The sequence below is a fragment of the Tribolium madens genome, unplaced genomic scaffold (assembly GCF_015345945.1).
Source record: "Tribolium madens isolate multiple individuals breed KSU strain unplaced genomic scaffold, Tmad_KSU_1.1 Scaffold_19;HRSCAF=116;Tcas5.2_LG9, whole genome shotgun sequence".
NCBI lineage: Eukaryota > Metazoa > Arthropoda > Insecta > Coleoptera > Tenebrionidae > Tribolium > Tribolium madens.
This window is the reverse complement of record NW_025400983.1, coordinates 4727293-4752767: the sequence shown is the minus strand read 5'-3', so window position 1 is coordinate 4752767 and position 25475 is coordinate 4727293. Positions and strand designations below refer to the sequence as shown.

General features: G+C 35.5%; 8 protein-coding genes across 12 annotated transcripts in view; 5 read left to right on the top strand and 3 right to left on the bottom strand.

The window, feature by feature from the left end:
• On the top strand, positions 1–2232 carry LOC123016077 (serine/threonine-protein kinase VRK1-like). The gene is made up of 5 exons (XM_044416296.1): positions 1–655; positions 703–896; positions 943–1162; positions 1210–1383; positions 1434–2232. Exons 1-5 carry the CDS (start codon positions 379–381, stop codon positions 2171–2173), a joined length of 1605 nt encoding a protein of 534 aa, XP_044272231.1. The 5' UTR covers positions 1–378; the 3' UTR covers positions 2174–2232.
• A 342-nt stretch (positions 2233–2574) lies between these two features.
• Positions 2575–3916, top strand: LOC123013294 (odorant receptor Or1-like). Its single transcript, XM_044411734.1, has 5 exons — positions 2575–2592; positions 2639–3351; positions 3397–3496; positions 3549–3653; positions 3701–3916. Exons 1-5 carry the CDS (start codon positions 2575–2577, stop codon positions 3914–3916), a joined length of 1152 nt encoding a protein of 383 aa, XP_044267669.1.
• Positions 3917–4220: 304 nt separating this feature from the next.
• LOC123015200 (rotatin) lies at positions 4221–13315 on the top strand. Of its 2 annotated transcripts, none has more exons than XM_044414812.1 (23): positions 4221–4385; positions 4436–4623; positions 4669–4937; positions 4984–5203; positions 5251–5391; positions 5437–5649; positions 5694–5863; positions 5913–6132; positions 6180–6441; positions 6489–6694; positions 6744–6953; positions 7401–7926; positions 7975–8443; positions 8492–8664; positions 9249–9527; positions 9574–9981; positions 10029–10204; positions 10251–10752; positions 11599–11790; positions 11833–12366; positions 12413–12624; positions 12676–12943; positions 12989–13315. In XM_044414812.1, exons 1-23 carry the CDS (start codon positions 4343–4345, stop codon positions 13234–13236), a joined length of 6129 nt encoding a protein of 2042 aa, XP_044270747.1. In that variant the 5' UTR covers positions 4221–4342; the 3' UTR covers positions 13237–13315. The 2 variants fall into 2 exon arrangements, with proteins under 2 accessions (XP_044270747.1, XP_044270755.1); XM_044414820.1 differs by having other exon boundaries at positions 4222–4385; positions 7869–7926.
• Positions 8447–9207, bottom strand: LOC123015225. Its single transcript, XM_044414844.1, has 2 exons — positions 9047–9207; positions 8447–8994 (listed from the first exon to the last, which is right to left on the bottom strand). Exons 1-2 carry the CDS (start codon positions 9192–9194, stop codon positions 8651–8653), a joined length of 492 nt encoding a protein of 163 aa, XP_044270779.1. The 5' UTR covers positions 9195–9207; the 3' UTR covers positions 8447–8650.
• LOC123015216 lies at positions 10753–12197 on the bottom strand. The gene is made up of 4 exons (XM_044414832.1): positions 11399–12197; positions 11184–11351; positions 10974–11135; positions 10753–10926 (listed from the first exon to the last, which is right to left on the bottom strand). Exons 1-4 carry the CDS (start codon positions 11501–11503, stop codon positions 10771–10773), a joined length of 591 nt encoding a protein of 196 aa, XP_044270767.1. The 5' UTR covers positions 11504–12197; the 3' UTR covers positions 10753–10770.
• LOC123015234 lies at positions 13235–13950 on the bottom strand. Of its 2 annotated transcripts, XM_044414861.1 has the most exons (4): positions 13795–13950; positions 13703–13744; positions 13392–13556; positions 13235–13343 (listed from the first exon to the last, which is right to left on the bottom strand). In XM_044414861.1, the coding sequence occupies exons 1-4, from the start codon at positions 13886–13888 to the stop codon at positions 13327–13329; spliced, it is 318 nt and encodes a 105-aa protein (XP_044270796.1). In that variant the 5' UTR covers positions 13889–13950; the 3' UTR covers positions 13235–13326. The 2 variants fall into 2 exon arrangements, with proteins under 2 accessions (XP_044270796.1, XP_044270791.1); XM_044414856.1 differs by having other exon boundaries at positions 13241–13556.
• A 306-nt stretch (positions 13951–14256) lies between these two features.
• Positions 14257–25475, top strand: part of LOC123015476 (inositol-trisphosphate 3-kinase homolog) — a 30512-nt gene continuing 19293 nt past the window's right edge. The window contains exons 1-3 of one of the 3 annotated variants that reach the window (XM_044415216.1): positions 14257–14411; positions 15729–15797; positions 20109–20162. In XM_044415216.1, the coding sequence (XP_044271151.1) occupies positions 14340–14411; positions 15729–15797; positions 20109–20162 (195 nt within the window). In that variant the 5' untranslated portion in view covers positions 14257–14339. Of the gene's footprint in view, positions 14412–15728; positions 15798–20108; positions 20163–24620; positions 24770–25475 lie in introns of those variants that run through there. The other 2 variants (XM_044415217.1, XM_044415218.1) reach the window with 2 other exon arrangements.
• Positions 18528–20061, top strand: LOC123015477 (leucine-rich repeat and immunoglobulin-like domain-containing nogo receptor-interacting protein 1-B). The gene is made up of 2 exons (XM_044415220.1): positions 18528–18605; positions 18696–20061. The coding sequence occupies exon 2, from the start codon at positions 18696–18698 to the stop codon at positions 19971–19973; it is 1278 nt and encodes a 425-aa protein (XP_044271155.1). The 5' UTR covers positions 18528–18605; the 3' UTR covers positions 19974–20061.

Sequence of the window (25475 nt, the reverse complement as noted above, 5' to 3'; positions counted from 1 at the left end):
TGGACGCCAACGAATTAGAGATAACAAAGTGATAATATAATAAATTAATAAATGCCGAGACAAGCAAAAATCGCATCCAGTTATCAGTTCGCTTTTCGCTTTTATATTCTAATAGAACTGTGTGATTGTATAGGCCACCAATTTTGCATCGTATCTAGGGAATTTATATGTGACAGAAATAATATTGGTGCCTTTTCCAGTCATTTTGACCGTTATTTTTTCGCGCGTTTTTAGTTATCTGTAAATGAATCGTTATCAGCACCAAAGATTTAAATATTGTTATTAATTTAAGTGTAAGAAGTGCTAAAGCGTGTTACATGTGTGTGTGACTTGAGTTGTGTCGAGTTTCTTTGCTTTTAAATTCTAACCTCAAAAAACATGTCAAAACCGGTGAAAAAACCTCGCAAAAAGGCGATAACCGGGTATAAAATGCCGGATCCGCTGCCTGCAGGTGAAATCCTGACTGATGTTGGGAAAAACCAGTGGAAATTGGGGGCTTCCATCGGGAAAGGGGGCTTCGGAGAGATTTACGAGGCTCAAGAGGCCTCTTCCAAGTCCTCCAAATACCCCTATGTGGTCAAAGTGGAGCCTCACGGCAACGGCCCCCTTTTTGTCGAGATGCACTTTTACATGAAAAATGCCAAACAGGCCGACAGTAAGCGTTTTTCCTCAAATTGATTTTCTATTAAATTGGGGTTGTAGTTGAGGATTTCATGAAAAAACACAAGTTGAAAACGTTCGGAATGCCGGCTTATTTAGGGTCAGGGTCACACGATGTGGGGGCTGCCAAGTACCGATTTATCGTAATGGAGAAATTTGGGTCTGATATTGATAAAATGCGGAGGGAGAGTGGGGCCCTGTCGGCGGTTTCAGTCTTCCAAATGGCTTGGCAAATTGTACGTTTTAATTTTTTTATCAGAGTGATAACATGAATATTTGCAGACGTACGTTTTGGAGTATATTCATGACTTTGGGTACATACATGGGGACATAAAAGGGGGGAATGTCCTCCTGGGGGCCTCTTCGGCCAATAAGAACCAGGTTTATCTCGTTGATTTTGGTCTAGCGACGAAGTTCAGCACAGAAAAGGAGTTTAAACCCAACCCCAAGAAGGCCCATGATGGTACCATCGAATACACCAGCCGGGATGCCCACCAAGGGGGTAATTTAATTTTTTCAAGGAGTTCCAAATCGTAATTTTGTTATTAGTACCCACAAGACGCGGCGATTTTGAAATCCTGGGCTACAATTTAATCCACTGGTTGGGGGGCACCCTCCCTTGGGACTCACAATTAGATGACCCCAAAATAGTCCACCAGATGAAGGAAGACAGTTTAAAAGATGTTTCAAAGTTCCTAAAAACCTGTTTAAGTAAAAAATCCGGTTAGAAAATAAATTATTTTTTTGTGTTTATTTAACCATTTTTTTTTCAGATATGTTAGTAAAATATTTTCAATACGTCAATAGTTTAAAATTCAATGAGAAACCAGATTATAAGAAAATCCGCTCTTTGTTTGAGGACGAAATTCGCAAAAATGGGAAAACCGTGGATACTCCGTTTGATTTCCAAGGTGTTGTGAAAAAAAGAAATGTCAGTAGTGACAAATTGGATAGTAGAGACGAAGATAATATAACAGAAGTGAAGAAAACAGCAAAGAAGAAAAATAAAAAACAAAAAGAAGTTGTTGAAGATAATACTGAAGAGGTTATGACAGCTGCCATGAAAGAAATTGCAGCGAAGAAGGAAAAGAATGCGGCGAAAAAAAAGAAAGATGAAGATGAAATTCGCAAAAATGGGGAAATTGATTTTCATGGTGTGAGAAAGAGAAGAAATGCCAGTGGGGACAGATTGGACTCAAGAGACGAAGATGATGTTAGAGAAGTGAAGAAACCTGTAAAGAAGAAAGATAAACAAAAAGAAGATAAGCCTGAAGAGGTGATGACAGACGCTATGAAAGAGATTGTAGCGAAGAAGGAGAAGAATGGAGTGAAAAAGAAGAAAGGGAAAGCTGATGAGGATAAAGATGAAGTATACAACGCTGAAATGCTTGAAATAAAAACTAAAATTAATAAAGAAAGACAGGAAGTAAGAGAGAACGGAAGACCTAGGCGACATCTACCGGTTTGTAACTACGATGAGAGGTCTTTAAGAGTACCAAAAAAGAAGACTTGATTACCTTTACTAGTTTTTGTATGTGTTAACTAACAATAAAGTATTTTTGATAAATCGTTGATTATCATCTAACATGTTTTTTATTTTTCAATTTCTGCTGATCAGTGAAATTAAGTTGGCAACCGATTTATTAGGGCCAGAAGTTTTGAGTTTTGTAGTAAATGTTGCCAATTTAATTTTTAAATTGTTACAAACATCAAGCGTAGTGGCCTCTAATTTAGTAAAATTATTGATTGTTGGGTTTCAAAGAGTTCAGTAATTACCCACCACGAACCTACAATTAATCAAATTACCCTAATTGCAGGTTGCTTTGACTCGGAATTAAAAGTTTTAATAACACATTAGAAACACTTTTGAAACATTGTAAATCAGTTTGATATCCTCTCACCACACACACTGAAATGGATTTCACGATCCAAGTAACTAATCGATTTTAGCACAATTTTTACACGAAAATTTTTTCAGGATTACGATCTGCGTAACGCTTTCTGTCTAGAACGCAAACTTCTACTAGTTGTGGGCTTTTACCCCATAAGAGGCAACAAATACAAATTTTTGTACCGATTGAGTGCCTTTTTCAATCTTTTAATATCTTACGGGCAACTCACTACAATGGTCATTCAGATGGTTTTCGACAGGAGCGATTTGTCCAAACTCACGGAATCCCTACTGTATTTTTTCACCCACTTTACGTTTCTTTGCAAATTACTCAATTTTCAATACTACAGTAAGGATTTAATCGAGATTGAAAATTACCTAACTGATCCTATCTTCTACGGACATCCTTTCGAGGAAGTGCAAATAATCAAGGATAAGATTAGTTCATGCGCTTTTATTTCTAACGCTTACAGGCTTTGTTGCACTTTTACTTGCTCTTTCTACTGTTTAGTGCCTTTTATTGACGAAAAAAGAAAAAAAATTCTGCCACTACCGGGCTGGTTCCCCTATGATACAACCAGTCATTATTATTTCACGTTTTTTGTGCAAAGTCTAAGTCTCTTTATCAGTGCTTATTGTAACACTGCTATTGACATTTTGACGTGGAAATTGGTCACGCTAGCGTCGGCCCAGTTCGAGATTTTGAAGGAAAATTTGACAAAAATCGACTATGAGGGGAGTTTTCACGACACTAAACGGGCCCTTGTTAGGTGTATAACACACCACGCAAAAATTGTCTAGTAAGTGCAGTTAATTAATTTAATTTAATTTAATTTGAAATTAAGTTATACAGAGCGAGTCGAGGCTATTTTCTCCAAAGGAATATTTCTCCAGTTATTCGGGAGCGTCATAGTAATCTGCACTACGCTTTTCCAACTGATAGTCGTAAGACAATCAAAGTCATGTCTGTGATTAAACCTAAATTTGACAATTCCAGGTGCCAGTTCCTAGTGTCCAATTTGCCGTTTTAGGGACTTATTTGTGCGGAATGACCACGCAAGTTGCCACCTACTGCTACTACGGACATGAAGTTATGACAACTGTATAAAAAAGTGTCAGAAATGACTATTTTTGAAAAATTATTTTTAGAGTGACGCGATTGGAATTTCGTTGTATATGTCGAATTGGTACGCCTGCCACAGCAAAATTCGCAAAATCGTGATGATTTTCTTGGAGAAAACCAAAAAACCGACTATTATCAAAGCGGCGAATTTTATTACCTTGTCGTTGGCCACACTGACACAGATTTTGCGATCGGCATATTCATATTTCGCGGTTTTGCAACGTCTCTACAAGGATTCTTAACTGTTTTTGGAATTGTTTAATAAATAAAGCACAGCACGTAATTAGTAGGCGAATTTATTTGCAAAATTAGTATGTCAATGAAATGTCTATTTGAAAGAATGTTGTACAATTTTCAAGACTTGTTCGAAACTTTTCGGAATTTTGAGCTATTCGATATAAAAACCACCGACGATTTGTACCGATTTTTCGTCTTTTGCCACTTATTTTCCTGGGGAGTCCTCGTATGGAAAATGAGGAACAATTTGTAAAATATTTGAAATAAATGTTTGGGGAATATTTTTTGTAATGTTGGCTGTAAACTTACTAAACTTTCAAATGCGCAGAGGGCGCCACCGAAGCCCGCCAAAGAAAGTTTTGTTTACAATTTAATTTTGCGATTTTGCGTTTTCTACAAGTTTTTACACAACAATACGACAGAAACTTTAAATGGCCGAGAAATGTGTATCATCTTTTCACATCCAAAAGCTTGGTAAGTGTGTTTTTCCATCAAAAACTTGATCTAACCTAAAATTTTCAAAGGGCACGAAATTCAGGAAATCCGAGAACGGGCTCTCCTCAATATAATCTCAAAACTGGACCACGGATTCGAGTTCGACAACCCCTTGGCTCGAAGTCGTGAGATTTTAACGAAATTGTTTGAATGGTTTTTATTTGAACCCTGTACTAAACAGGACCTTGTCTTCGGCCTTATTAAACATATTCTCGAGGTGAGTTTTGCGTAAAAAATGCTTTTTTTCTTAAATTTATTATAGTCAACAAGTGGCAAGACGTTATTAAGCCACCATGGCCCCACACCGTTTAAAAAAGAAATCGCACAAATCCGGTCTTACATTGAACCCAAATACCACCATCAACTCGAGGAAATTTTACAAGTTTTGGACAGAAGTAGCGTGTTTGTGCCTCCACTGGAGACCGACGTGCCCCTCAGCTACAGGACGGGTCAATCCGAGCCTGTGGGGAGCACGGCAACCCCCATTGAGGGGTTCGTCCACCAGGATGCTTCCGTACACCAACACAACACGTAAAAATTCCGAAGAAGCCAAACTTGTCTCATTTTTCGTTTCCAGGCCCCGGAAATTAGATAGCCCCCATTCAAACCACCAAATTGACCCTCTAAAGTGGCAAATGTTGATTGAAACCGACCGACAAGTGTTACAATCGATTGAAAATTCACTCATAAACCCCCCACAACCCGCATCGTTGCTCCACTCGGCCGAGTTTTTCTCAAACGTGCTTTTACGCGATTTTCCGGCCGAAGTTTTCCTCCAAAGACCCACAATCACCACTGTGAGTTTTTCTTTCGCTTAAATTTTCTTCTGATTTCGAAATTTCAGGCATTTTATGACTTAATCAACAATTGCACGTCCACAAGAGTCACAAATTCGGTCCTCAACTGTCTAAACCAACTAACAAAAGCGCTACAAGTCAGAATTAATCACTACAATGATCCTTGTTTGTCCACAAGTAAGGAAAATGTGAGTATTTTAATTAATATTATTTTAGTCTAAATATGATTTAAGACCCAATCAAGAGCATCGACGCCGATCACGTGGTCGAAATCAAGCCTCTCCAGCCGGTCACGTGACGAAACCGAACGACTTGAAAACGTCGACTATTTAAAAACGCAACAAATTTCCTTTCCCCGCTTTTGTTTTATGAATTTCAGGTGTATTTTGAAGTTTTTGTGTGTCAAACCGGAAAGTATTAGGTCAAGTGGGCGGAGACACAATCAGGTGAGTAGCCCCGCCCCCTGACTTTTCTCATTAATATTTCGCAGAGAGGCATTAATCAGGCTTTGGACTTGCTAGAGGAGCTTTTAAACTTGTTGAATTTAGTCGTGGGGCCCGACATTTGGACTGAGGAGGCTCAGACGCCCCAAATTCACGAAATTCGGAGACAAATGAATGATGTTTTGGTCGATTACGGAGACGCTTTGGAGTTTTTCAGGTTTTTTGGTGTAATTTTTGTGTAATTAATTAATTTTTTGTTTTTGAAGAGTTGAGGCCGCTGGTGACGACTCGAATTTGCAAAATAGAGTTACTCAATTGTGTGTTTTGCATAATTGTAGCGAGTTTTTGGCCCGATTTGTGCCCTTGGAGCAAACCGGGATTATTCTCCCGAGAAATTTGAAAAATTCGCTCGCTGATAGTCTCGTTGATGTCACATTACTGAAACTATATCCTGATTTGTACAATATTCTCCTCAATTATGTCCAAGTACTGGTGTTTTTTTCGGTGACTTTTTTTTAATTAAAATTTTATAGAGTTTCAAAGTGGGCCTCGACAGTGACTCTATAGTAAAATACCACGAAACGAAGCGCGTCTGTGATAGCATGACCTCTGCCGTTGAATTTATGAGGCAATATCGTAGTTTAAATGCCCACGAAGGCATAATTTTGGCCGAAAAGTCTCTACCATGCCTTGAATTTCACCAAGATTTGACGTTTGTAAAACAAGTGATTGATTTAAGTGCCAATAAACTACCCCTCTACCCCAGCGACGACACATTATCCGAAACATTTGAAAGTGAGTGAGACGACTTGATTTGACCATTTAATAGTAGCTGTTTTTAGCCGTCATTTTGAAATTGTTGGGGCACAATTTAGAGACAGTCCGGGAAGAGACCTACAAGTTATGTCAAAAACGCATAATTGAGACAATCGGGCCCAAATTAAACAAGTCCGGGACTGGCATGCCGGGCTCTCAGATTTTGTTTCTCTGTCGAAATAAAATCTTAGTTGAAATAGCGTGCCATGGATTGACTAGTGACAATCCACAGGTAACTTGATTTCACCTAAAATAATTAATTAATTGTGATTAAATTAAAGATACGTAATTCTTCCGAAAACATTTTAATCCACTTAATTAAGTGTAAAATACTCGTTTCGGGTGATATTTGGGATAAAATAGTCGAGGCGTTAATCGGCTCATTACCGGTCTTGTTATGTCACGTGACCAAAAAAGAATCGCTCGGCCGCAGCCTGCTCGATATTACCGACCCCGACACGGCTGAGACTTTATTTTTGCCAAAAAGTGAGGTAAGTGATTTTTTCTACTCATTGCTTGCAAACAGAATTTTTCCATTTATTCTCGATGCAACAAGAACTAGGCGAAATTGCGTTGTACGGTTGGTATTAGATGATAAAACAAATGTCTTTTTTAATTTCTGCTGGCGTCAAAATTTCAAAATTTTCTCAGAAATAAACTTGAAAAATTACAAAAATGGCGCTAGTGTTTCAAATTTTGTATGCACATAACCATAATAACGGACAGGGCTACCAACTCACCAAATAGTATATGACTAAATAATGATAAATTATCTTTTTTTAAATAATTTTGATTTATTCGTTACAAAAACCTTGTACCTAACTCTTACGGAAAGAATTTTCCCGCAACAAAGTGCTCATGCGGGAAAATTATCTTTCCGAGTTCGTTAGGTAAATCACTATTTTCGTCCGGTTTGAAATGCTCACTTTGTGCCCTAGGTGGTCAAAGCCAATATTTGTTTGTTGTTCACTGACGAAAGTCAAGTCCGTGAGGAGGCTTTCTCGCGTCTTTGTTGGCTTCTAGCCGCGCAAACCGACTCGAAAGAGATGCTACCAAGACTGAACAATCTCTACGACAAGGCCCTACCCAACGTGTGTCAAATTCAGCGACTTTTCGACGTTAATAAAAATCGAACCACGCAACATTTCTACCAACCGAGTAGTTTGCACCAAGTTTTGGAGCTTTTAAAATCGGAGAATGTCGAACCGGTGATTCGCAGATCGGCTCTGACTCAAATCAGTGTCATGATGGAAGATTCTTTACTACATTCCACTTTTTTGGCTCACAATGGAATTGAGATTTTATTAAGTGTGGTCAAGTCGGCTTTGACTGAGAAAAATTTCATGGATTATCCCGATTCGGTGATTCCCGCAGTCGCCATTTTGAAAAACTTGTGTTTGTTCCAGACGAGTGCGAGGCAGTGCTTCGCTGAAAACATCGATGTTTTTTACAATGTTTTACGAAGTAAAATAACAAAAACGCAATTTTCCCAAATTAACTTTCTTGTTTAAGGTTTATTTATGTTTTTCACCGGGGATAAGTTGAGGCACGATGCCGTTTGTCTTTTGTTTCTCTTGTGTTTCAACGAGTTTATCAAAGGGACTCCGGCTAAGGCGAATTTTTCAGTGCCTCACTTGATTAGTGCGAAATTACACGTACCGTTTGTGTGCAACTCTCACTGGGAGATTAGTAATTATTATGAGGCAAGCCTCGTGGAATTGTTGGCTTCAGATCCGTCCTGTTTTACCTCAATTCAGATACAGTGGAATTGTGAAATTTTCGGCGGTTTGGACGAATTATTATCGATGAAACGAATCGATTATGATGGGAAAAATATTGTGGAGGGGTTGAGGTTGAGGCAGTACGATTTGGCGATTTTGCAAGCCTCTAGTGTTGATTTTTACGTGAGGCACCACTTGATTGAGGTACAAAACGGGACGATGCACGAATGCGTTATCAACACGATAAATAAATTAACAACGTGAGTAATTAATTAATTATTAATGACTTGATTAATTTGTAATTAAAGGTACGTGATTTTGAGCAAATTAATACCGAAACAAGACACGTTTTTGGACCATCCTTGGGAGGGCACATTTTCGCGCTTTTTGAAAATCCTGCCGTCGAGTGAGGACGACACGAAGCTGCTAAGTCACGTCTTGAAGTTTTTGCTACATTTGGCCCCATTTTACAAGTCTTCAGGTACACAAGCCCCTAGAAAATTCACACAATGATTCTCAAATCGTTCCCTTGCCAATTCTTGTGTCTTAAAAATGATATCCAAGTCGGATAATTCTACTCCTTTGTTGTTTATTAGGACGTCAATCGCCACTTCAGTGTTAATTACGTGATCGGAGAATTTTTTCAGCGAGTTTTTATTATAACGATTCACTGACGCAACACAAATGTTATTATTTTTCGTAGAACGGATTAATTCCTTTTTTGCTGTTTCCAGTTTTTGTTGGTTAAGACCGGCGATGATAACACGGGCCCCTTTTTGTAAATATTTGCGTGCTTTTTCATAATTTAAGCCTGAAATTAGACCGGTTATTTGACGTTTAAAAGTGAGGTTATGTCACTTAACCTATATCGTCTAAAACCACAATTACCGTCTTTGGGGGCACAAATAGAGTCCTATATTTGTAGAAATTTACAAGGCGAGTGGCAATTGCCCGTTGTGGGAGAATGTAGACAATAGCGGCGGCTAACCCGACCGCATACCAGTTAACCATTTTAGCGTGTTGGCAACACTGGTCATGGCGCTAAATTTGAATTTTTGTTTTCAGAGAAACCGTTTTGGCTCATCCAAATACTCAAAAACCCATCAACGTGTCTCCTTGATTTGATAACAGTAGAGCCGTCATCAAGTGACGATTTAAAAAACTTGAGTCAGGATTTATTAAATTTGGTTACTTTGTGTGCCACACAAGAACAACATTTTTTGGATTATTACAACTATTCCGGCTCAAAAGTGCCACAAACTGGTCAAACGTCGTGGATTAATGTCATTGAGATAATCTCAAATTGTTTAAAATTCACCGACAGCAGCCACTTTTACAACCTTTGTAAGTCCTAAATTGAAATGGACTCGTATTAAACTCACTGTTTTAGCTTATTTGGACTCGTTACTCGCATGTTTGGTACACCTGACGGCCAGTTTGGGGTGGAGCGGCTCGAAACCTAACTCACACCCGAAAAAACTCCTCTCCGAATTGGTTTCATCCTTGTGTGAATTGGTTGTCGTGTTTCATTGTAGCAAAGGCCAAACGGCCACGGTCTCAGTCATGGGTTTGAGTATCACTCGGAATGTTATTTTGATACTCAACCATCTCGTGGCCGAAATGCACAACTCGAAACTCAAAAATTGGGAACGTTGTTTCCTCGACGTGGACGAAAACGATTGGTTGAAAAGTTTTCTAGTGTTGTGGTCGAGTAGGGATGTGTTATTGCGAGCTGGAGCTTTGCAATTATTTGCAGGATTGGCAAAATCACCGATGATTGCCATCAACATTGTCAATGGTTGGCGTAACATCGTTGTCAATTTCTTTTCTAATTTTTTGTTACAGAGTTAAAAAATGACAATCACGTGTGGGACTTGGCACTGAGTGTTTTATTAGAGCACGAAGAGGCGAGTGTCGTAAGGGAGAATTGCGCATTCTTATTGGCGAATTTATTGGGACACTCTGTAGATTCAGATACGACAATGATATTGACCAGTCTTGTACCAAACACCATGCGAAAGGTTTAGTCTCACTTTTTAGTAATTTTATTTCAGTTTATTTTTTTAGGGCAAAGACGAGGTTACTACAATTTTTGAGTTATTCGAGGACTATCAATTTTATAAAAACTTGGTTATTATTTTGACGCGACTTTATACACTCAATATTAGTAATTTTGATACTCAAAGTGTGTCACAAGTGTGCTGTGATGACTCCTCGAGTAGTAGTACCAACAGTACGGCCCAGACTTTCGCACCAGTGGCGCCATCTTTAGTTAAAAGTTTAGCTAACTTACTTTTAAGTTTATTTAACTTGAATGAGGAGCGGTTAAGTTACAAATTACAGGATTTTGGGATTATTAAATTGTTGCTTAAGGCCGTTTGTAATCCCAGTATGAGTATCAACGATACGAAAAAATTGTCTCTCTATTGTGAAATTGTCGAAATGGATGCCACTATTTGTACTTTATTAAGTCACGTGGTTTGTGTCAATACGACTTGCCTGGGTACTGTTCTACACACTAGGGATTGTTTGACAGTTTTGTTGTCACTACTAAATCCAAAACTATATCGTAAGTATTTTATTTAAATCACTTTTCAACAGTAAATTCAAGATTGTGACAATTAAGAGTTTCATTTGTTTTCGCATCGAGTAAACTCACTTTGGCTAAAAATTCCCCATCAGGCATTTTCTTGAATTTGAATTTTTGGAAATCTAGAACGTGATCCTTGATTTTGTAGTCACCCTAGAAAAATTATGTCAAATTTAGGACCAAAAATTGTGTTTATATACAGGGGGGACGGGGCATTTTCCACGTTCAAGGCCTGCTGCTTCCTGTATGTCGTGCATAAATTCGCCCATATATTTATTAACAGCATCGCAGAGGTTTTCTTTGATTGTTATGAGGTGTTCATAGGCCCCATTATCCTCCTTGTATGAGACGTCAGCAATGTCCTATAATTTTTAATCAATTTTGTGTCGTTAAGTTGGCAAAAGTGTTACAAGAATGTCGTTCCCGAGAGGCACTTTGGTGGAAAGACTCCCTTCTTCCAAAACCTGTACTCCGTCGCTGCCTTGCTTTAGTTTAAACATCATTTTGATGGGATAGTTGGCATTAGGGTCACAATTTTCGAATTTGGTCACAGTCACCTTGGCTTGTATCACGTGATACTTGAATAACCAATCAGCAAGAAGCAATGTGACATTTAGTTACTTACGTATGATACCACAGCCAGAATAACTTGAATAACACTCACGAATTTCATCATTTTGGTACTGTGGTAACAAACGAATCGCGCTTTTTTATATCGGTTGAAAGTCATTAGGGGATATTCGAGGCCGGAATTACGATTTTATCTTTTTCCGCTATTTGTAACTCTAATGATGATTAAAATTAAGCTAATTTCGGTTATTTCAGATACGCATCTGCCCCAATTGTTGTGTTTGCGTAACCGACTTTGGAGCGAGATTTTCCGACTTTTGTCGATCCTCACATCGGCTGGGAATTTCGACCAATCAGCGCTCCGTATTTTGAGCGAAACAATTGAAGAGTCGGGTGCACCATTTGTCGAGACTGTATGCGAGGCAGCGAAAAGTCTGGCTTTTGACGGTAGGGGGCGCTCATGTTTCACCCCTCGACTGTTTTTTATAGATTTGCAGACCTCGGCCCTGTTGTCACTCACCGCATTGTCGTCACATATGCAACATTTGTTGGATTCGCCCCAAAATGGGGCGTGTGTTGCGGAAATTTTGCTGAATTTGTACGAATTGTGCGATTTGAAAGCGTCGAAAGGTTTAGTTCGGAAGAAGTCCGTTATTACGGGGGCGCTAACGTCGGTATTGGGGGTGTCACACGAGGCGAAAAAGTACGCGATGGGGGCAGGCCTGCCAACTGTTATTGTTAAACAATTGAAGGAGTTTCATCTCAAGTTGGGTTTGGAGTCTGTCGATTGTTTGCGGCGAGTTTTAGAGAAAAAACGAGTCTGTCCGGTGTTGAAAGACTTGGATGAGTTGGTGGGTTTGGTCACAAATTTCATGGTGGGTGATGGAAGTGTCAAAGATAAATTTGCTCAATTGGGTTTGAGCGATTTCGTCCATAAATTATGGGTATGGTTTGCGTTACAAAACGGCCATTTTGTCAACGTTTTGAAAATGTTGGCAACATTTACAGCGGATTGTGTGACAGGTTTGTGGAAGAATCTGGGGAATTACCCATAATCTGGGATTTTTAGCTTGTCAAAGTTTGCCGTTGACGAGTTCAGTTGCCGGCACTGGGCCTCGAAAGATACCAACCAAAATCTCCTTACTTCATGTCATTATCAGCTTGATTGATAAGGAAATGGAGCAAGTGAGTAGGACTCACAATTTGAGTGTTCTTGAACTGTGTTTCGTCATTTTGAAAAACTGTTGCTCGGTTTTAGAGTGTCGAATTTTAATTTGTAAAGTGAGTGTTCATAAAAAAAATTGAACAAAAAAGAGTAAAAACCGGTTTTAGAGCCCATTTTTGAATAGTGTAGGCCGTTTACACCCCGCCATTACCAAAAAACAGAAGCCTTGGGACTTCGTCGAGTCACTGTGGTTGGAATTTTTGCAAATTTTTTCGCTATATCCGGAAGGGCAATCACACATTGCCAAAAACGGCGAAGCTTTCGATTTAATTTTAACTCTGACCTCCGGTAAACTACCGAATCGGACAACCGCGCTTTTGGTTTTGAGGAACATAGCGTTCTACCAACCTAATCGGTCGAGACTGTTGACGTCAGGTTGGTACCACTAATCATGTATTGCACCTAATAATTATTTTTCAGCCGAATTTCTGAATTTGTTGAAAGGCAAATTAGCGAATGGTACTCGGGAGGAGAAAGCGGCTGTTGTTTTAACCATGTGGTCTCTTTCTGCCAACAACCAGAAGGCAAAAATCGCTTTCAAAGCTGCGAAATTGGACACGCAGTTAGAGCAAATGTTGAAACATTACCAGTTGTCGTCAGAGGTACCAGATGAGGAAATTGAGACAGCAAAATATGTTTTAAGTGTGATTGGGGACAGGGATTTATGATGTTTTTACTTTTGTACTCATTTTATTTCTAACGTAAGTGTAATAATTAAACTTTTAACTCATTTGTATATTGCGTAAACGCTCCTATTTTTATCTCCTAATGCGTTCTGGAAGCTAGAAATTGTGAAAAAAATATCATTTTGTTGTTTTATTACCGCGCCAGTCGTCAGGACGTCGATTCCAACCTCTGAGGCGCCAATATTCGTCGTCGTTGGGATTGTTTTGGTTGCTTCTGAGGCTGTGGGCCTCATAATCACTATCATACTCAGACTCGTATTCAGACTCATACTCAGATTCGCTCTCATATTCAGTGCTCTCTTCTAAAAATTATTGTAAATAAATTAAGTTATTGTTGCGGCACGTTTCTGCTATAAATCAGAAATAATTATTTTGATTTTGATGATAACAAGTTATTTGTTGTATTAACGTCACTACAATTAAAAATAATGAATAAAATAATGCTTACCGTCACTGCTACTATCATAATATCCCATGTCTATCACACGATCTGTTTTTAATAAATAAATGAAATATTGTTAATTATTAATTTTTAATTACCTTGCCAGTCCGCAGGTCTTTCTGGATAACCTCTGGACTTCCAGAATAAATCATCGCAAGGATTTAGTTGGCGGCTTCTTAAAATATCGTTCATTTTTGCAAAAAATACGACGCAATAACCCGTCAAAGACTACCACACGACACTGGGAAGTCCAAAATTACTGTCAACTGCTGCTTCGGTTTCTCGGAAACCACCGACAAATCCCGATTGCAATTAAAGAAACCTGTAATTAAGTTTTTTGATGCGCACATCAAGGCCGTTTAAACTGGCAACTACAACTTTTTGCTCATTGTTTCATTATTAAACCCGAAAGTGCGTTATTAACTTATTATTAATTTAATTGTCTGTAATTGGCAAAAAACTAAATTTATACTTTCGCATTTGACCGAAATCCCATAAATCATAATCGAGTCGCATTGCGCAACTCGGCTTTTACCCACAGAAGGCGTGTTTTTGAATGAATAGTTGGCGGTGGGACATCGTTTGTTTATGTGTGTTCACGCTGTTTGAAACTTTTACACAATTTGTGATAGTTGTGTGCCCCATGGCCGAAATTGCAACGAATTTTCCGCCCCAGACGTACTCGTCGTCGTTTTTCCTCAACTCTTTGACTGATGTAAGTTAGGTTAAGTTTAGATAAACATAAGGTGCATTGCACCCTCAATGCAGGTGGCTGTGGGAAATGACATTTCGGAAAATCATTACTCAAAATTTGAGAATAACGGGAATTCTCACATTCCTAGAGATAATAAACATTTTGTTTATTTAAACAATGCAATGTGTCAGCTTTGTTTATAAATGTCGCGTTGTTTTTGCACTAATTAGTATTTTAAGTGCCGATTTTTCTGGGTATTTATTTTTGTCAAGTTGGTATGACTGAGAGGGGCATTTTTTCCGGGTTATTTTTGAAGTGTGTTTACATTCTTATTTCGCAGAATTCTGGTATGTAATTTCAAATTATTTCATTATTTTACACTTCGTTAATCAACCTTCCAAAAACTAACGTTTTATTTGCTAAAGATCATCAGTTATCTCAATTCGTGTATACAGGGTGGCGACTAAAATCCCTGATAACACATTTAGGTCTGTTAATTTTTTCTTTTACTTATCTTGTACACCGGAAATGACGTCAATACATTCCCATCCAGAACATTTAATATTTAATTATTGATAATTGAGACTTGTACGAAATTGTTTTTAAAAGTAACACACTTTTTTAGCATTGACCTGTTACAAATTTTATATATTACATACCAATTCGATAAGCAAGGTAATATTGTTAATGGAAAGTTAATTTAAAAATTGTCTGCTTAATTTCAATAAAAAACAAACTTCGTTTTTTATGTAATAAAAATTTGTGTTAATGTTCATTAATTTGACAATAAGCAAGCCAACTTGATGAATCGCGTAACGTTGGTGTTATCAGTTGGCCGTGAAAATTAGACAATTCGGCATTGACATTAGTTCATGCAGATTTTAGTGGCCAACTTCCCAACTTTTTACTCGACCTTGCGAAAACATTTCTGATTAAATTAATTTCATCCACGAATAAATTTTTCGACGCCCCCCTTCTAGAAATTCAATTTTACTGTAAAACATAAAAACGCAATAACAGTCTTGAAACAATGTGTCATAAAATTGTAAACCTCCAGGCTTTGCTCGTAAATAACTCATGTAAATTATTGTTTTTTTGGAGTGGAACACATGGTGGCGATAACGCGAATCCCACTTGCTTTTGTCTTGTTTAAATAACAATAATTGAGCGACGACATTTATTTTTTCCATTTTAATCCTAGAACAAATCCGTTATGCGCCAAACAAGGATCTGGTACTAGTCTTTTGTTTCAAACGTAAACAAGTTTTCGTGATTTGAATACAATAAATGATGCACTTTTTTGGGAAATTAAGTTCTGAAAAATGTTTGTTTTTCTAGGATGAGAAAAACACCAACGAGCCGGCGAAAAGACAAGAAAATACACCCCTTCTGGACTGCCTCATAACGGTAGGATCTTTAATTCGAGTTGAAACAATTTAAAGTCTCAATTGAATCGATTGGAATTGATTCGTTTGCGTCACAACATTCTCTTGACCTTTTTTTACGTTAACCATTCCCTGAATTGTTTCTTCTCAAATCGCAAATGGAGATGTTTATAGTCGCTACCATGCATTTTAATTAAAGATTTATTTTCGGACTTGTCGGAATTCCGACCAAAATACGAATTATTTCATTGTTTACGAATGGGTAAAATCGGTTTTGGTCATTTCCCGGAGGAAAATTAAGTGAAAGTGTGACTGTTACTAGGACTGCTATCGATTAGGATAAGTAAATAATAAATGCCGATCTATAAGCTCGTTTTTGTGTTGGAAACGGTGCAGTAGCAACATGATAATTGTAATTTATTACAATAAAAATAGAAAGATATGTATGAAGGCAAAAAAGTGTTTAACCTTCAAAGTACAGTGAAAATTTAGATTAATATTCAATTATGGGCTAGCGCAACTGTTATTGGTATCTATTTCAGAGATAAAGTGCATAATAGGAGTGAAATATGGTGACAATTTGCGGTTAGGTGGACGAATTATCGCTCACGATGCGACAAAAATATTTTTTGTGTCTATAATAATAGTTATTTATGAAGGGAATAAACAACTATTTATTTCAATCCCGAGAATTCTCGGGATTAACGATGTTTATTTCAGAGGTGCATACAACAACTTTTCTCCCAACAGAGAAAATTAACATAATTAATACATAACATAATACATAATTAAATAATGACGGTTATCAAAAGATTCAATTCCAGTTTTTTTAAGTGCACAATTGCGGAATTCAAATTTCTGTCATTCAAAAAGTTCAGTGTAAACTACCTTTTACTGTCATCATGACTGACATTTGACAATTAAACTTTTCTGTCGGTGACGCTATTTTTGAAAGTAAATAAGTCAAAATGACGTAAACATGACAAGAGTAAAAAATGAAAAGGTTGAAAATGTAAAGGTTGTTTTAGAGTTTACATTATGAAAATGACAATACTGTCCGAAATATTTTAGTTCCGCAACTGTACAATTACTACAAATCGTGTTTCATTTATGTATTTTATTCTCAAAGTAATAAAGTACCATATTATTAATCAAAAACGGGGGAATAATACATTTTATTCCCTGTTGAGTTTTATTCAGGATTTTGAAGGCAATCAACGATGAAAAAAAAATGGAGGAGGATGTATAAAAGGGATTTTTTTGGTGTTCCAGGATTTAGTGACTCATTTAAGTAATTTTGGATTTTATTATTGAGGTTTTTGCAAAATGATGTACCTAATACCGTTTGAAATTTCGTTCCATTGATTTTTTCTGAGTTTTAATTTAAAATATGTTGTAAAAACATCTATACACTTGAAAATGAAACTGAAAAATTTTAAAATTTGTTTTTTTGCAATAGATTCGGAAAGAAATGAAAAAGAAGTTTAGTATTTTAAAAAAATAGTTAAAAAAGGCATTATTATCCAAAGTAACAAAGCAATAAAAAAATTCTTATTTGATGGTTTTGGAGAATTTTTCGAACTTTCGGGGAAATCTGGAAATTTCTTGAATTGCATTGGGGGATTTTTTAAGATTTAAGATTTAAAAAAATTAAAGATTTTTTTAATGTTGTATACAGGGTGCGCCAGAACTCGCGCCCCAGAGAAAAAATTTTGTCCCTTTACTAAATAATAGTAAAAAAACATATACAAGATCATCAATATCATTAAATAGATATAAAAGAATGTCAAATTAAAAAAAATAAATGTCAAAATTTTTTGACAGTTAGAATTTTTTAAACATTTTTTTCATGTTCCTGGTATCTTACCTTACTTGAAAATTTTCTCTGGGGCGCGTGTTCTGGCGCACCCTGTATCTATTTACTTATTGATATTTTCGGAGATTTGTAAGAAGAAGAATAAATACCGGGTGTTGAAGAAAGACTGAGTTGATAACAATATTATGAACTTTTTTTTTGTATGTTTGCAACACTTTTACCTAAAATAGATATGGTTTTATTTGACTGTTTTTTGACAAACAAGCTTGTGCAGTGTACCTACTATTTAAAAATAAAAATCAGTACTTATTGTCAACTTAAACAGTCATTTTTGATCACTCGGTATAATTGATAATCTATTAAGTTTAATTTGACAGTGGAAGAAGTTAAGAGTTAATTAAATTTTAAATATTTCGTACTTCTTGGAATTTTTGGGGGTTTTTAATTTTTTTTTTTTTTTCAAAAATTATGTAAAAAAGTTAGTTTGTACGAATTTAATATAAAAATCCAAATTTTTAATTGTCGTTAATTAAATAAAACTTTATCGATGTCACATTATTTGGCAAAAATAGAAAATAATTAATAAAATTCCCAACACTAAACCTTTTGTTAAAAAAAAAATTGAATTTATGTTATGAAATTAATACATTTTCCGGCATAATTTTGTTCTCCAATTGAAAAATGTTTAATTTTTCTCGTATTTAAAGGTGTTCTTATTTTTTCTTTGCTCTTTTTTACAAAAAAATTAAATAATAGGGTGCAATATAGGCCCACAAACGGCTCCTTGCGTCCCCAATGACTCACCCAATATTTACACGGATCTGTCTTACCCATTAAACAAATCTAAATTTAACTCGCATTTGCATGTAAACACCATCTGTTATTGAATCTCTTAATTGCTGGAACATTTCTATAAATTTTGCGATTAGAAAATAAACAGAACTCTGGTCATTGTGATAAATTTCTCGACATATCGTAGTTGTTTCCAATCCACGGACACGAAAACTGATTAAGGTACGTCGTAAAATAATTCAATTTAACGCCAATTTCAAACACAAATCGAAAAATAATTGATTAAATCGCCCACTTTTCTTGTTTTTGCAGATGCGAGGCATAGTTTCAATAATTTTGGTAGTACTTTTGTGCTACGAGGGCAAAGCCCTAGAATGTACAATCCCTAATGAACAACGAGTGCGTTTTTTCGATTCGATAATTCACTATCAGGGAAATCGCATCCCTTTTAGTCCTGCGACGCCAGGATGGCAAGGCTCTAGTGTTGAATTCACATTCAACACAATAAATAAACTCACGAAAAATATGTTTGTTACTTATGATTCTGAAGCAATAATTTCGCTAAAATTGAGCGGAAAACAGATCAAAGAAGTCGAAAACGGGGCCTTTGTGTCACTTTTGTGCCTCCAAGAGCTTCTCTTGGACCACAATAATATCACAAAGTTGGAAAAAAATATTTTTATCGATTTGGAACGTCTAGAGAAGCTTGATTTGAGCAATAATCGAATCGAAGTCATCGAGGATTTTGTCTTTTCCAATTTGGCAAGCCTGAAAATCTTGAATTTGGGGAATAACCAGATCGAGAAATTACAAAACCTGGCGTTTGCCAACCTCACAAATTTGGAATATTTGAATTTGGAACGCAACGAAATTGGCAAAATCGCGTCTGATCTGTTTTTGCCTTTGGCCAATTTGAATAATCTGACTTTGGCGTGGAATATGTTGAATGTTGAGCCGGAGAAATGGCACGGTTTGGCCCAATTGAGATTTCTTGATTTGGCTGCGAACAATTTGGACCATTTTGATGCGAGTTACAATTTAACTTTTTTCAATTTGAGGAGTTTGAATCTAAGTTTGAATTCTTTGACTCAGTTGAACGTTGTTGAAATCAAGCGACATTTGCCCCATTTGGAGTTGATCGATTTGAATGGAAATCCGTGGTTTTGTGACGATTTGACTCGAATTATCCACGAATTGAACGATTCGAGGATTAAATTTGCGGCGAGGAATTACACGAGTGTGGCTGTGCATGGGATTGGGTGCAGTGAAGTACCGGGATATTCGACCAGGGGTACCACCACTCAAATTGTTACTACTACGAAAAAATCGGAGGAAGTTTGGGTGCAAAAGGACGAACTTGAGCGATATGTCGAGAGGAAAATCGAGAATAATAATGACAAAATCGAGAGTTCGATTGCGACGTTGCGGAGTTTTGTTATTTTTGTTTTTGCGCTCGTTTGTCTTTTTATCTTGTTTGAAATTATAGTACGGCTTGATTGTTGCCGGAGTGTTATCAGTAGGCTCCGGGGAGGCAATGAACTGTATTATGATAACAATGACGTAGAAAATTTTAGACTGTTGGGAAGATAATTCGTTTCAATTATTATACCTGTGATATTTTATTTTTGTACCCTTTTTATATAAATAAATAAGTAAATAAATAGAATTAAAACTTTTAGTATTTATTGTGTTGGTGATAAAAGAATTGATTTTTTTATTTTACAGTTTCTTTCCGGAGAGAAGCGCTCAACAAAAAACGGAACTAAAGCTAATAAAAAGGTAAATGCACGTGCGACTAGCTGTAGCACTGTAATAGTGATTAACATTGCTGATAGTTTCACGATTTCTCGCATGATGGCGCCACTAATAACAACCAGAGGTAGCGCGATTACTAAATTTGTTGTTGTTACAACTGTAAAAAACATTTAATTGTCTTTTTTTTACATAAGCGATAAGTGGACACTTTTTACTCTCATTTGTTGGACCCAGTTGCAATCATAAGCGTCTCCAAATTTTAATAAAAACCAAATCAAATGACATTTTTTTATTTACAGCTAGCACAAACTTAGTTCGAAGAAAAAAGTAAAGGACAAAAAATGAAATTTTTTCATACTATTTTAATTTTTTTAATTGTTGAAAGTATTAAACATTTTTTTTTCTTTAACGCACTTTGATTTATTAATAAATACTAAGAAATATTTTTTTGTATTATGAGCAGACAAATGAAATTCTTTGACTTTTCAATGTATTAATTTTTTTTCTGGTGTTTTTTTTCAGGATCCACATCAAATATTTTCTACTTTTTGAATTTTGAGTATAAATGTTTTTGCTTAACATTTTAATTACAAATGTGATTTTTAACCTAAAAAACTCGAAACTAATATTTTCATTCGTTGATTTAAATTATGAGTTCAAAAATTCTTATTTGAAATTCTAATTTCCACCATTTTCCAACCGAAATTTTCAAGCTGCATTGGTGGTCATTCAATTCAGATTTAAAATTTTCTGACATCTCCAGATTCGAATTCGCAATGATTAGATATCAGAAATTTTTAATTCTAATTTTCGATCTTTGGAATTGAAATTCAGACTATAAAAAAAGCTACATTTTATATAAACATTTTTTTTTCGTTGAAAGAATTAAGCTATTTTTTTACACACTTTGATTTATTAATAAAATACAAATATCTTTTCTGTGTTATGAGCAGGTATCAAATGATTTTTTTTTGCTGTGCATTGTATTTTTCTTTTTAATTGTTTTTTTTTAGTTAGTGAATTTTGAGTACCTATAGATATTTTTGTTTCAAAGTTTTAATTAAAAGTATTGAGATCTTGGTGTGACTTTCAAGCTAAAAAAATTCAGGACCAATATTTCCATTTATTGACTTAAATTTTAAGTTTAAAAATTCTTGTTTGAAAAATTAAAATCCACGATTTTTCCGTCAAAATTTTTAAACCGATATTATTTTCAAATTCAATGCAAAATTTTCTTTCATATTCCGATTTAAATGGATTAGATATCAGGAATTTGGAATTGAAATTTATAATTTTTGGAATTAAATTCGGATTAAAAAACAATGGCTTAAAATCCCAGTCCCATGTTCATCATTATTTTGATTATAAACATTTTTATGTAATTTTGAAGAGGGGCCTGTATTAATAATTATTTCATACTTATTTTTTTAAGAAACAAAGCTAAAGCGAGTAATTTGCAATTTTCAGTGATTGGTAATTTCAAATTATTCTGAAAATTCTGTAATTAACTTCTTTCTGATGTAATTCCTCTAGATCTTTCTTGCCTTTCCAAGGCTTCAATTTCCACACCTTTGCATAACCGCGGCCATTACGTGTCACTCCCATAATTTTCGAATGACTTAATTAGCTTTTCCGACGAAAAAACTAATTACACCTTAACTGACTCACGTTCAGTTTCAATTCCGGTATGTTTCAGTCATGACTCAAATATCTCAATCCGAATTTTTTTTTAAACGAAAATTTTTCCATCACTCGAATTTAATCATTTTGTTTCTTGTGGACGACGACGTTCCTTTGCGTGTGTTTAAAATCAAGCGTCGTGGAAGGTCTTCGGATTTGGAGCAGAAACCGACCATATCCAACTGTTAGGAACTCGGAGGTCATCATTGACGTCAATCGAGAGTCACGTGACACTTTTCAAAACCATTTTTTTCTTCTCTCTCTCGCTCCGGAGCGCAATGCTCGGTAAGAAATCATCGCAAATGCACCGGAGGAATTCGCTTTTTTAATCTTTTCAAATTTGTGACACGTTTTCGAAGCGAACTTCACGTGTTGTTAAAACCAGAACCAATTAAATTGTTTTCTCACTTCGAAACCGGTAATAACCAATTATCGCACGGTTTTTTCCCTCAAGTGAGACGATTTCGGAATTTTTGACGGCGCCTCGTATATCTCAAATATCAAAATACACTGTTTTATTTTTCCATAAATTATTACAAGTCGTCCATTGACTCGAATTGACGATGACGTCAAGTCAAAGAATTGTCAATCAATCTGGAGCCATCAACATCAATCAATAGTTTCACTTTTTATAGTTTACAAGAAAACATCGTTGATACTTCCTGGAAACTTCTCAATTTAAAGTCTTAGAACCGTTTCAGGACTTGTTCGTTTTATTGTCACTAGAGGGCGCTGGTAGTTTGGCGCTTAATTTGAAATCTTTGTCCTCGTATCCAATTATTTGTTTATTGTTGGGGTCATACGCACTGTTTGACGTACTCCAGTTCTATAAATAGTTAAATGTGTCGATAATTCATATTTTGAGGGTTTTTACACGTCAACTCTTCGGCGTACATGGGAAAAAACCGATTTTGTAACTGAATTGTAATTGATATAAATAAATAAATTGTATTTTATCTAATCGACTGACGACAATGATTTTTTTATGGTATTTTAGTGGTTTTATCATTTTGACTCACGATATGTACCATTTTACCGAATGTGAAACATCTGTTTAGATTCGTTCTGTATATAATAAAGTTTATTCTAAAGTAAACATTGCGACGATTTAATTAATTTTGTAAACTAACGAAAAACTAAATTTAGGTTAACTACTTCCGCGCTATTTACGCACGTTGTTAAAAAGTCAACGGAAATATTAAAAGCCAAATTGATGTTTCGTTGAAAATATTTATTTTTGTGGATGAGCTTTGCAAAATGTTTAATTTGATGCATTTTATTTTGTTATTGCTTTTTAATCCTTTGAGCCACTTTATCACTTAGCAAAACAGGTAAATGTTTAAACACGAGTCGTTTTGTTATTGGTACTACGCTTTATTTAGTTTGTGACATTTCAATTCAAATTGTAAATAAATAAAAAAATGTTTTCTGTAGTTTTGCATTGTCAGTTTTTCTTTGCTTTTTTTTGATTTTTCAAAATTACGTTCTTTTCCAACTTTTTCTTCTGTTTCCCCTCAAGATTTCACGAGCATTTTTAAGATCTTTACTTTCTTTTAAAAAGTGTGTTTTTCTTTGGGGTTTAAATTCTCGTTTCAGGATCGTAATTTCCCCCTTCCCTAAATTGATTGCATAATTAATACTCTGATTTCTTAATTCAAGAATTTGATTTTTATTTCATTATCTTCATTTTTTAAAGGTAGTTAATTTTTTAATCTTAATAATTATCTTGGAAAACATTTCATTTAAATATTTTTATTAGGTAGGTATCTTATCTTTTGCATTGCTTTAGTTAGTAGTTTTTTATTGATATTTATTTTTCTACGTCTCAAAAATTCTTTAAATTATTTTTAGATTTACTTATAACGGGTGTGTTTTTTTTAATTTGGCGTCAAAGCTATCCATGAAAGAAGTTTGATTGTGAACGAACCATCGTATTGAAAGTTATTAATCTGACATTTGACATCTCTACGGGCGTATTTAAAATTGTGGTCCGTTCACAACACAATCACATCACCGCCAACTATCACGCCTTTAAATAAACACCCGTTGCATTCAAAATTTTATTTTTTTGTGTAAATATACATTTGTATATTGACACAGTTTATAGCATAATGCAAATTTATAAATATTAGAGTTTTAAAGTATGTAATAAATCATGTTCTAGTACTTGATAAGTAACTACACCTAAAATAGTAAAAATTTTACACCGAACTTTACTGGATTTAACCGGACTCAAGTCCTACTGGCATAAAAAGGCGATAAAACCTATTGTTTTGAAAATGACAATAAAATTTCGACTCTTGACACTCCCGGACTTGATATTTAGTTAGGAAAAAATCCAGAACACCGGAAATTATAAAAAATTCGCTTTTATTTTATTACCAGCGCAAAATAACAAAACACATGCTAGAATTTTTGTAAACACTCCTCGTTCAAATATTATTTATAGTACACACGTCTTTTAAATATTTATTCTAGAGAAGCGGCAGTGTATTTTTTTCGCCGTTCCGTGACGTGCCATCGAGAAACGTCTTCAGTGAATAATTTCTACCGTTTCATGTATAATTGGGACGCCCTAACCAACGAGTCATCGTATCACCGAGAGAGAAAGCTTTGCATTGACGTCAATGGATACCAGTGGCTCACGTTTCCACCTAGCTGTGCTAGCAGTTTCTGAATTTCAGTCATGTTGCATAACGTTAAAAAAAACCTTCGTCGGTAAGAGATTTTCGCAGTTTTTTCACCCGGAAACCGCACAAAATGTCCGGTAATTCCGGGAGGTGGTAACCGCCCCCGAAAGTCGGCTCGGACGCCGCCCGTTCATGCCTCTGTCGTTTCGTGCGCGTCTTCGTCGTGTTAATGGTGATGGTGCGTTCAAGAACGTGAATGTTGTGCGTGAAACAATGGATCACGTGTTGTCCCTTTTGGCGTTTTCCGGGAGCAGTTTCAAGGTAAAAGGGCAAGAGAGGGAGGAATTTCAATTAGTTGGCGGTTTTTACTTTTGTTTGTTTATTTTCAAACGACTTGTTACCGAGACAATAATAATAAAAATATTTACACTAGTTGTTGGCAAGGTAACTTGCCGAAAACTTGTTGTTTTTGCATTTTTTATGACTGTTAGATCTTGTTTTATTTATTTTGTTTTATAAAAAATCTAGTCGGCGATGAATGGCGTCAATTGAGTTTTAATTTAAGCAAAAATATAATAATATAAATGCCAGATGTTGTGTTTTTTTTAGTTTAATAAATGATATATCCATCATTTTTTCCACGAAAAAAATTCGACTTAATTGTTCTTGCAATTAAAATTGTTTCTAATCTAATTTAATTTAATATTGACAGAGTTGTGGTAAATTAAGCGACGGCTATAATTACAGAAATTTACGCTTCAACTATTTGTTTAATTAATACTGACGACATAGTTTTTTCTGTCTTTTAGTGCAACGGCTATTTGCTTTGTATTTACTCAATTAGGACTAATTAATTTGTGAATATTTTACAGAAAATGTTGTTTTAATCCGAATTTTGAATTGTCATTAATAAAATTTTTAGGTCTAAATTTTCGTTACATTAATGATCATAATGTTACAATGCTATGCAAAATCACCTATACTCTTTCTAAAATAATACTGATTTATTTATTTATATAGAAATATT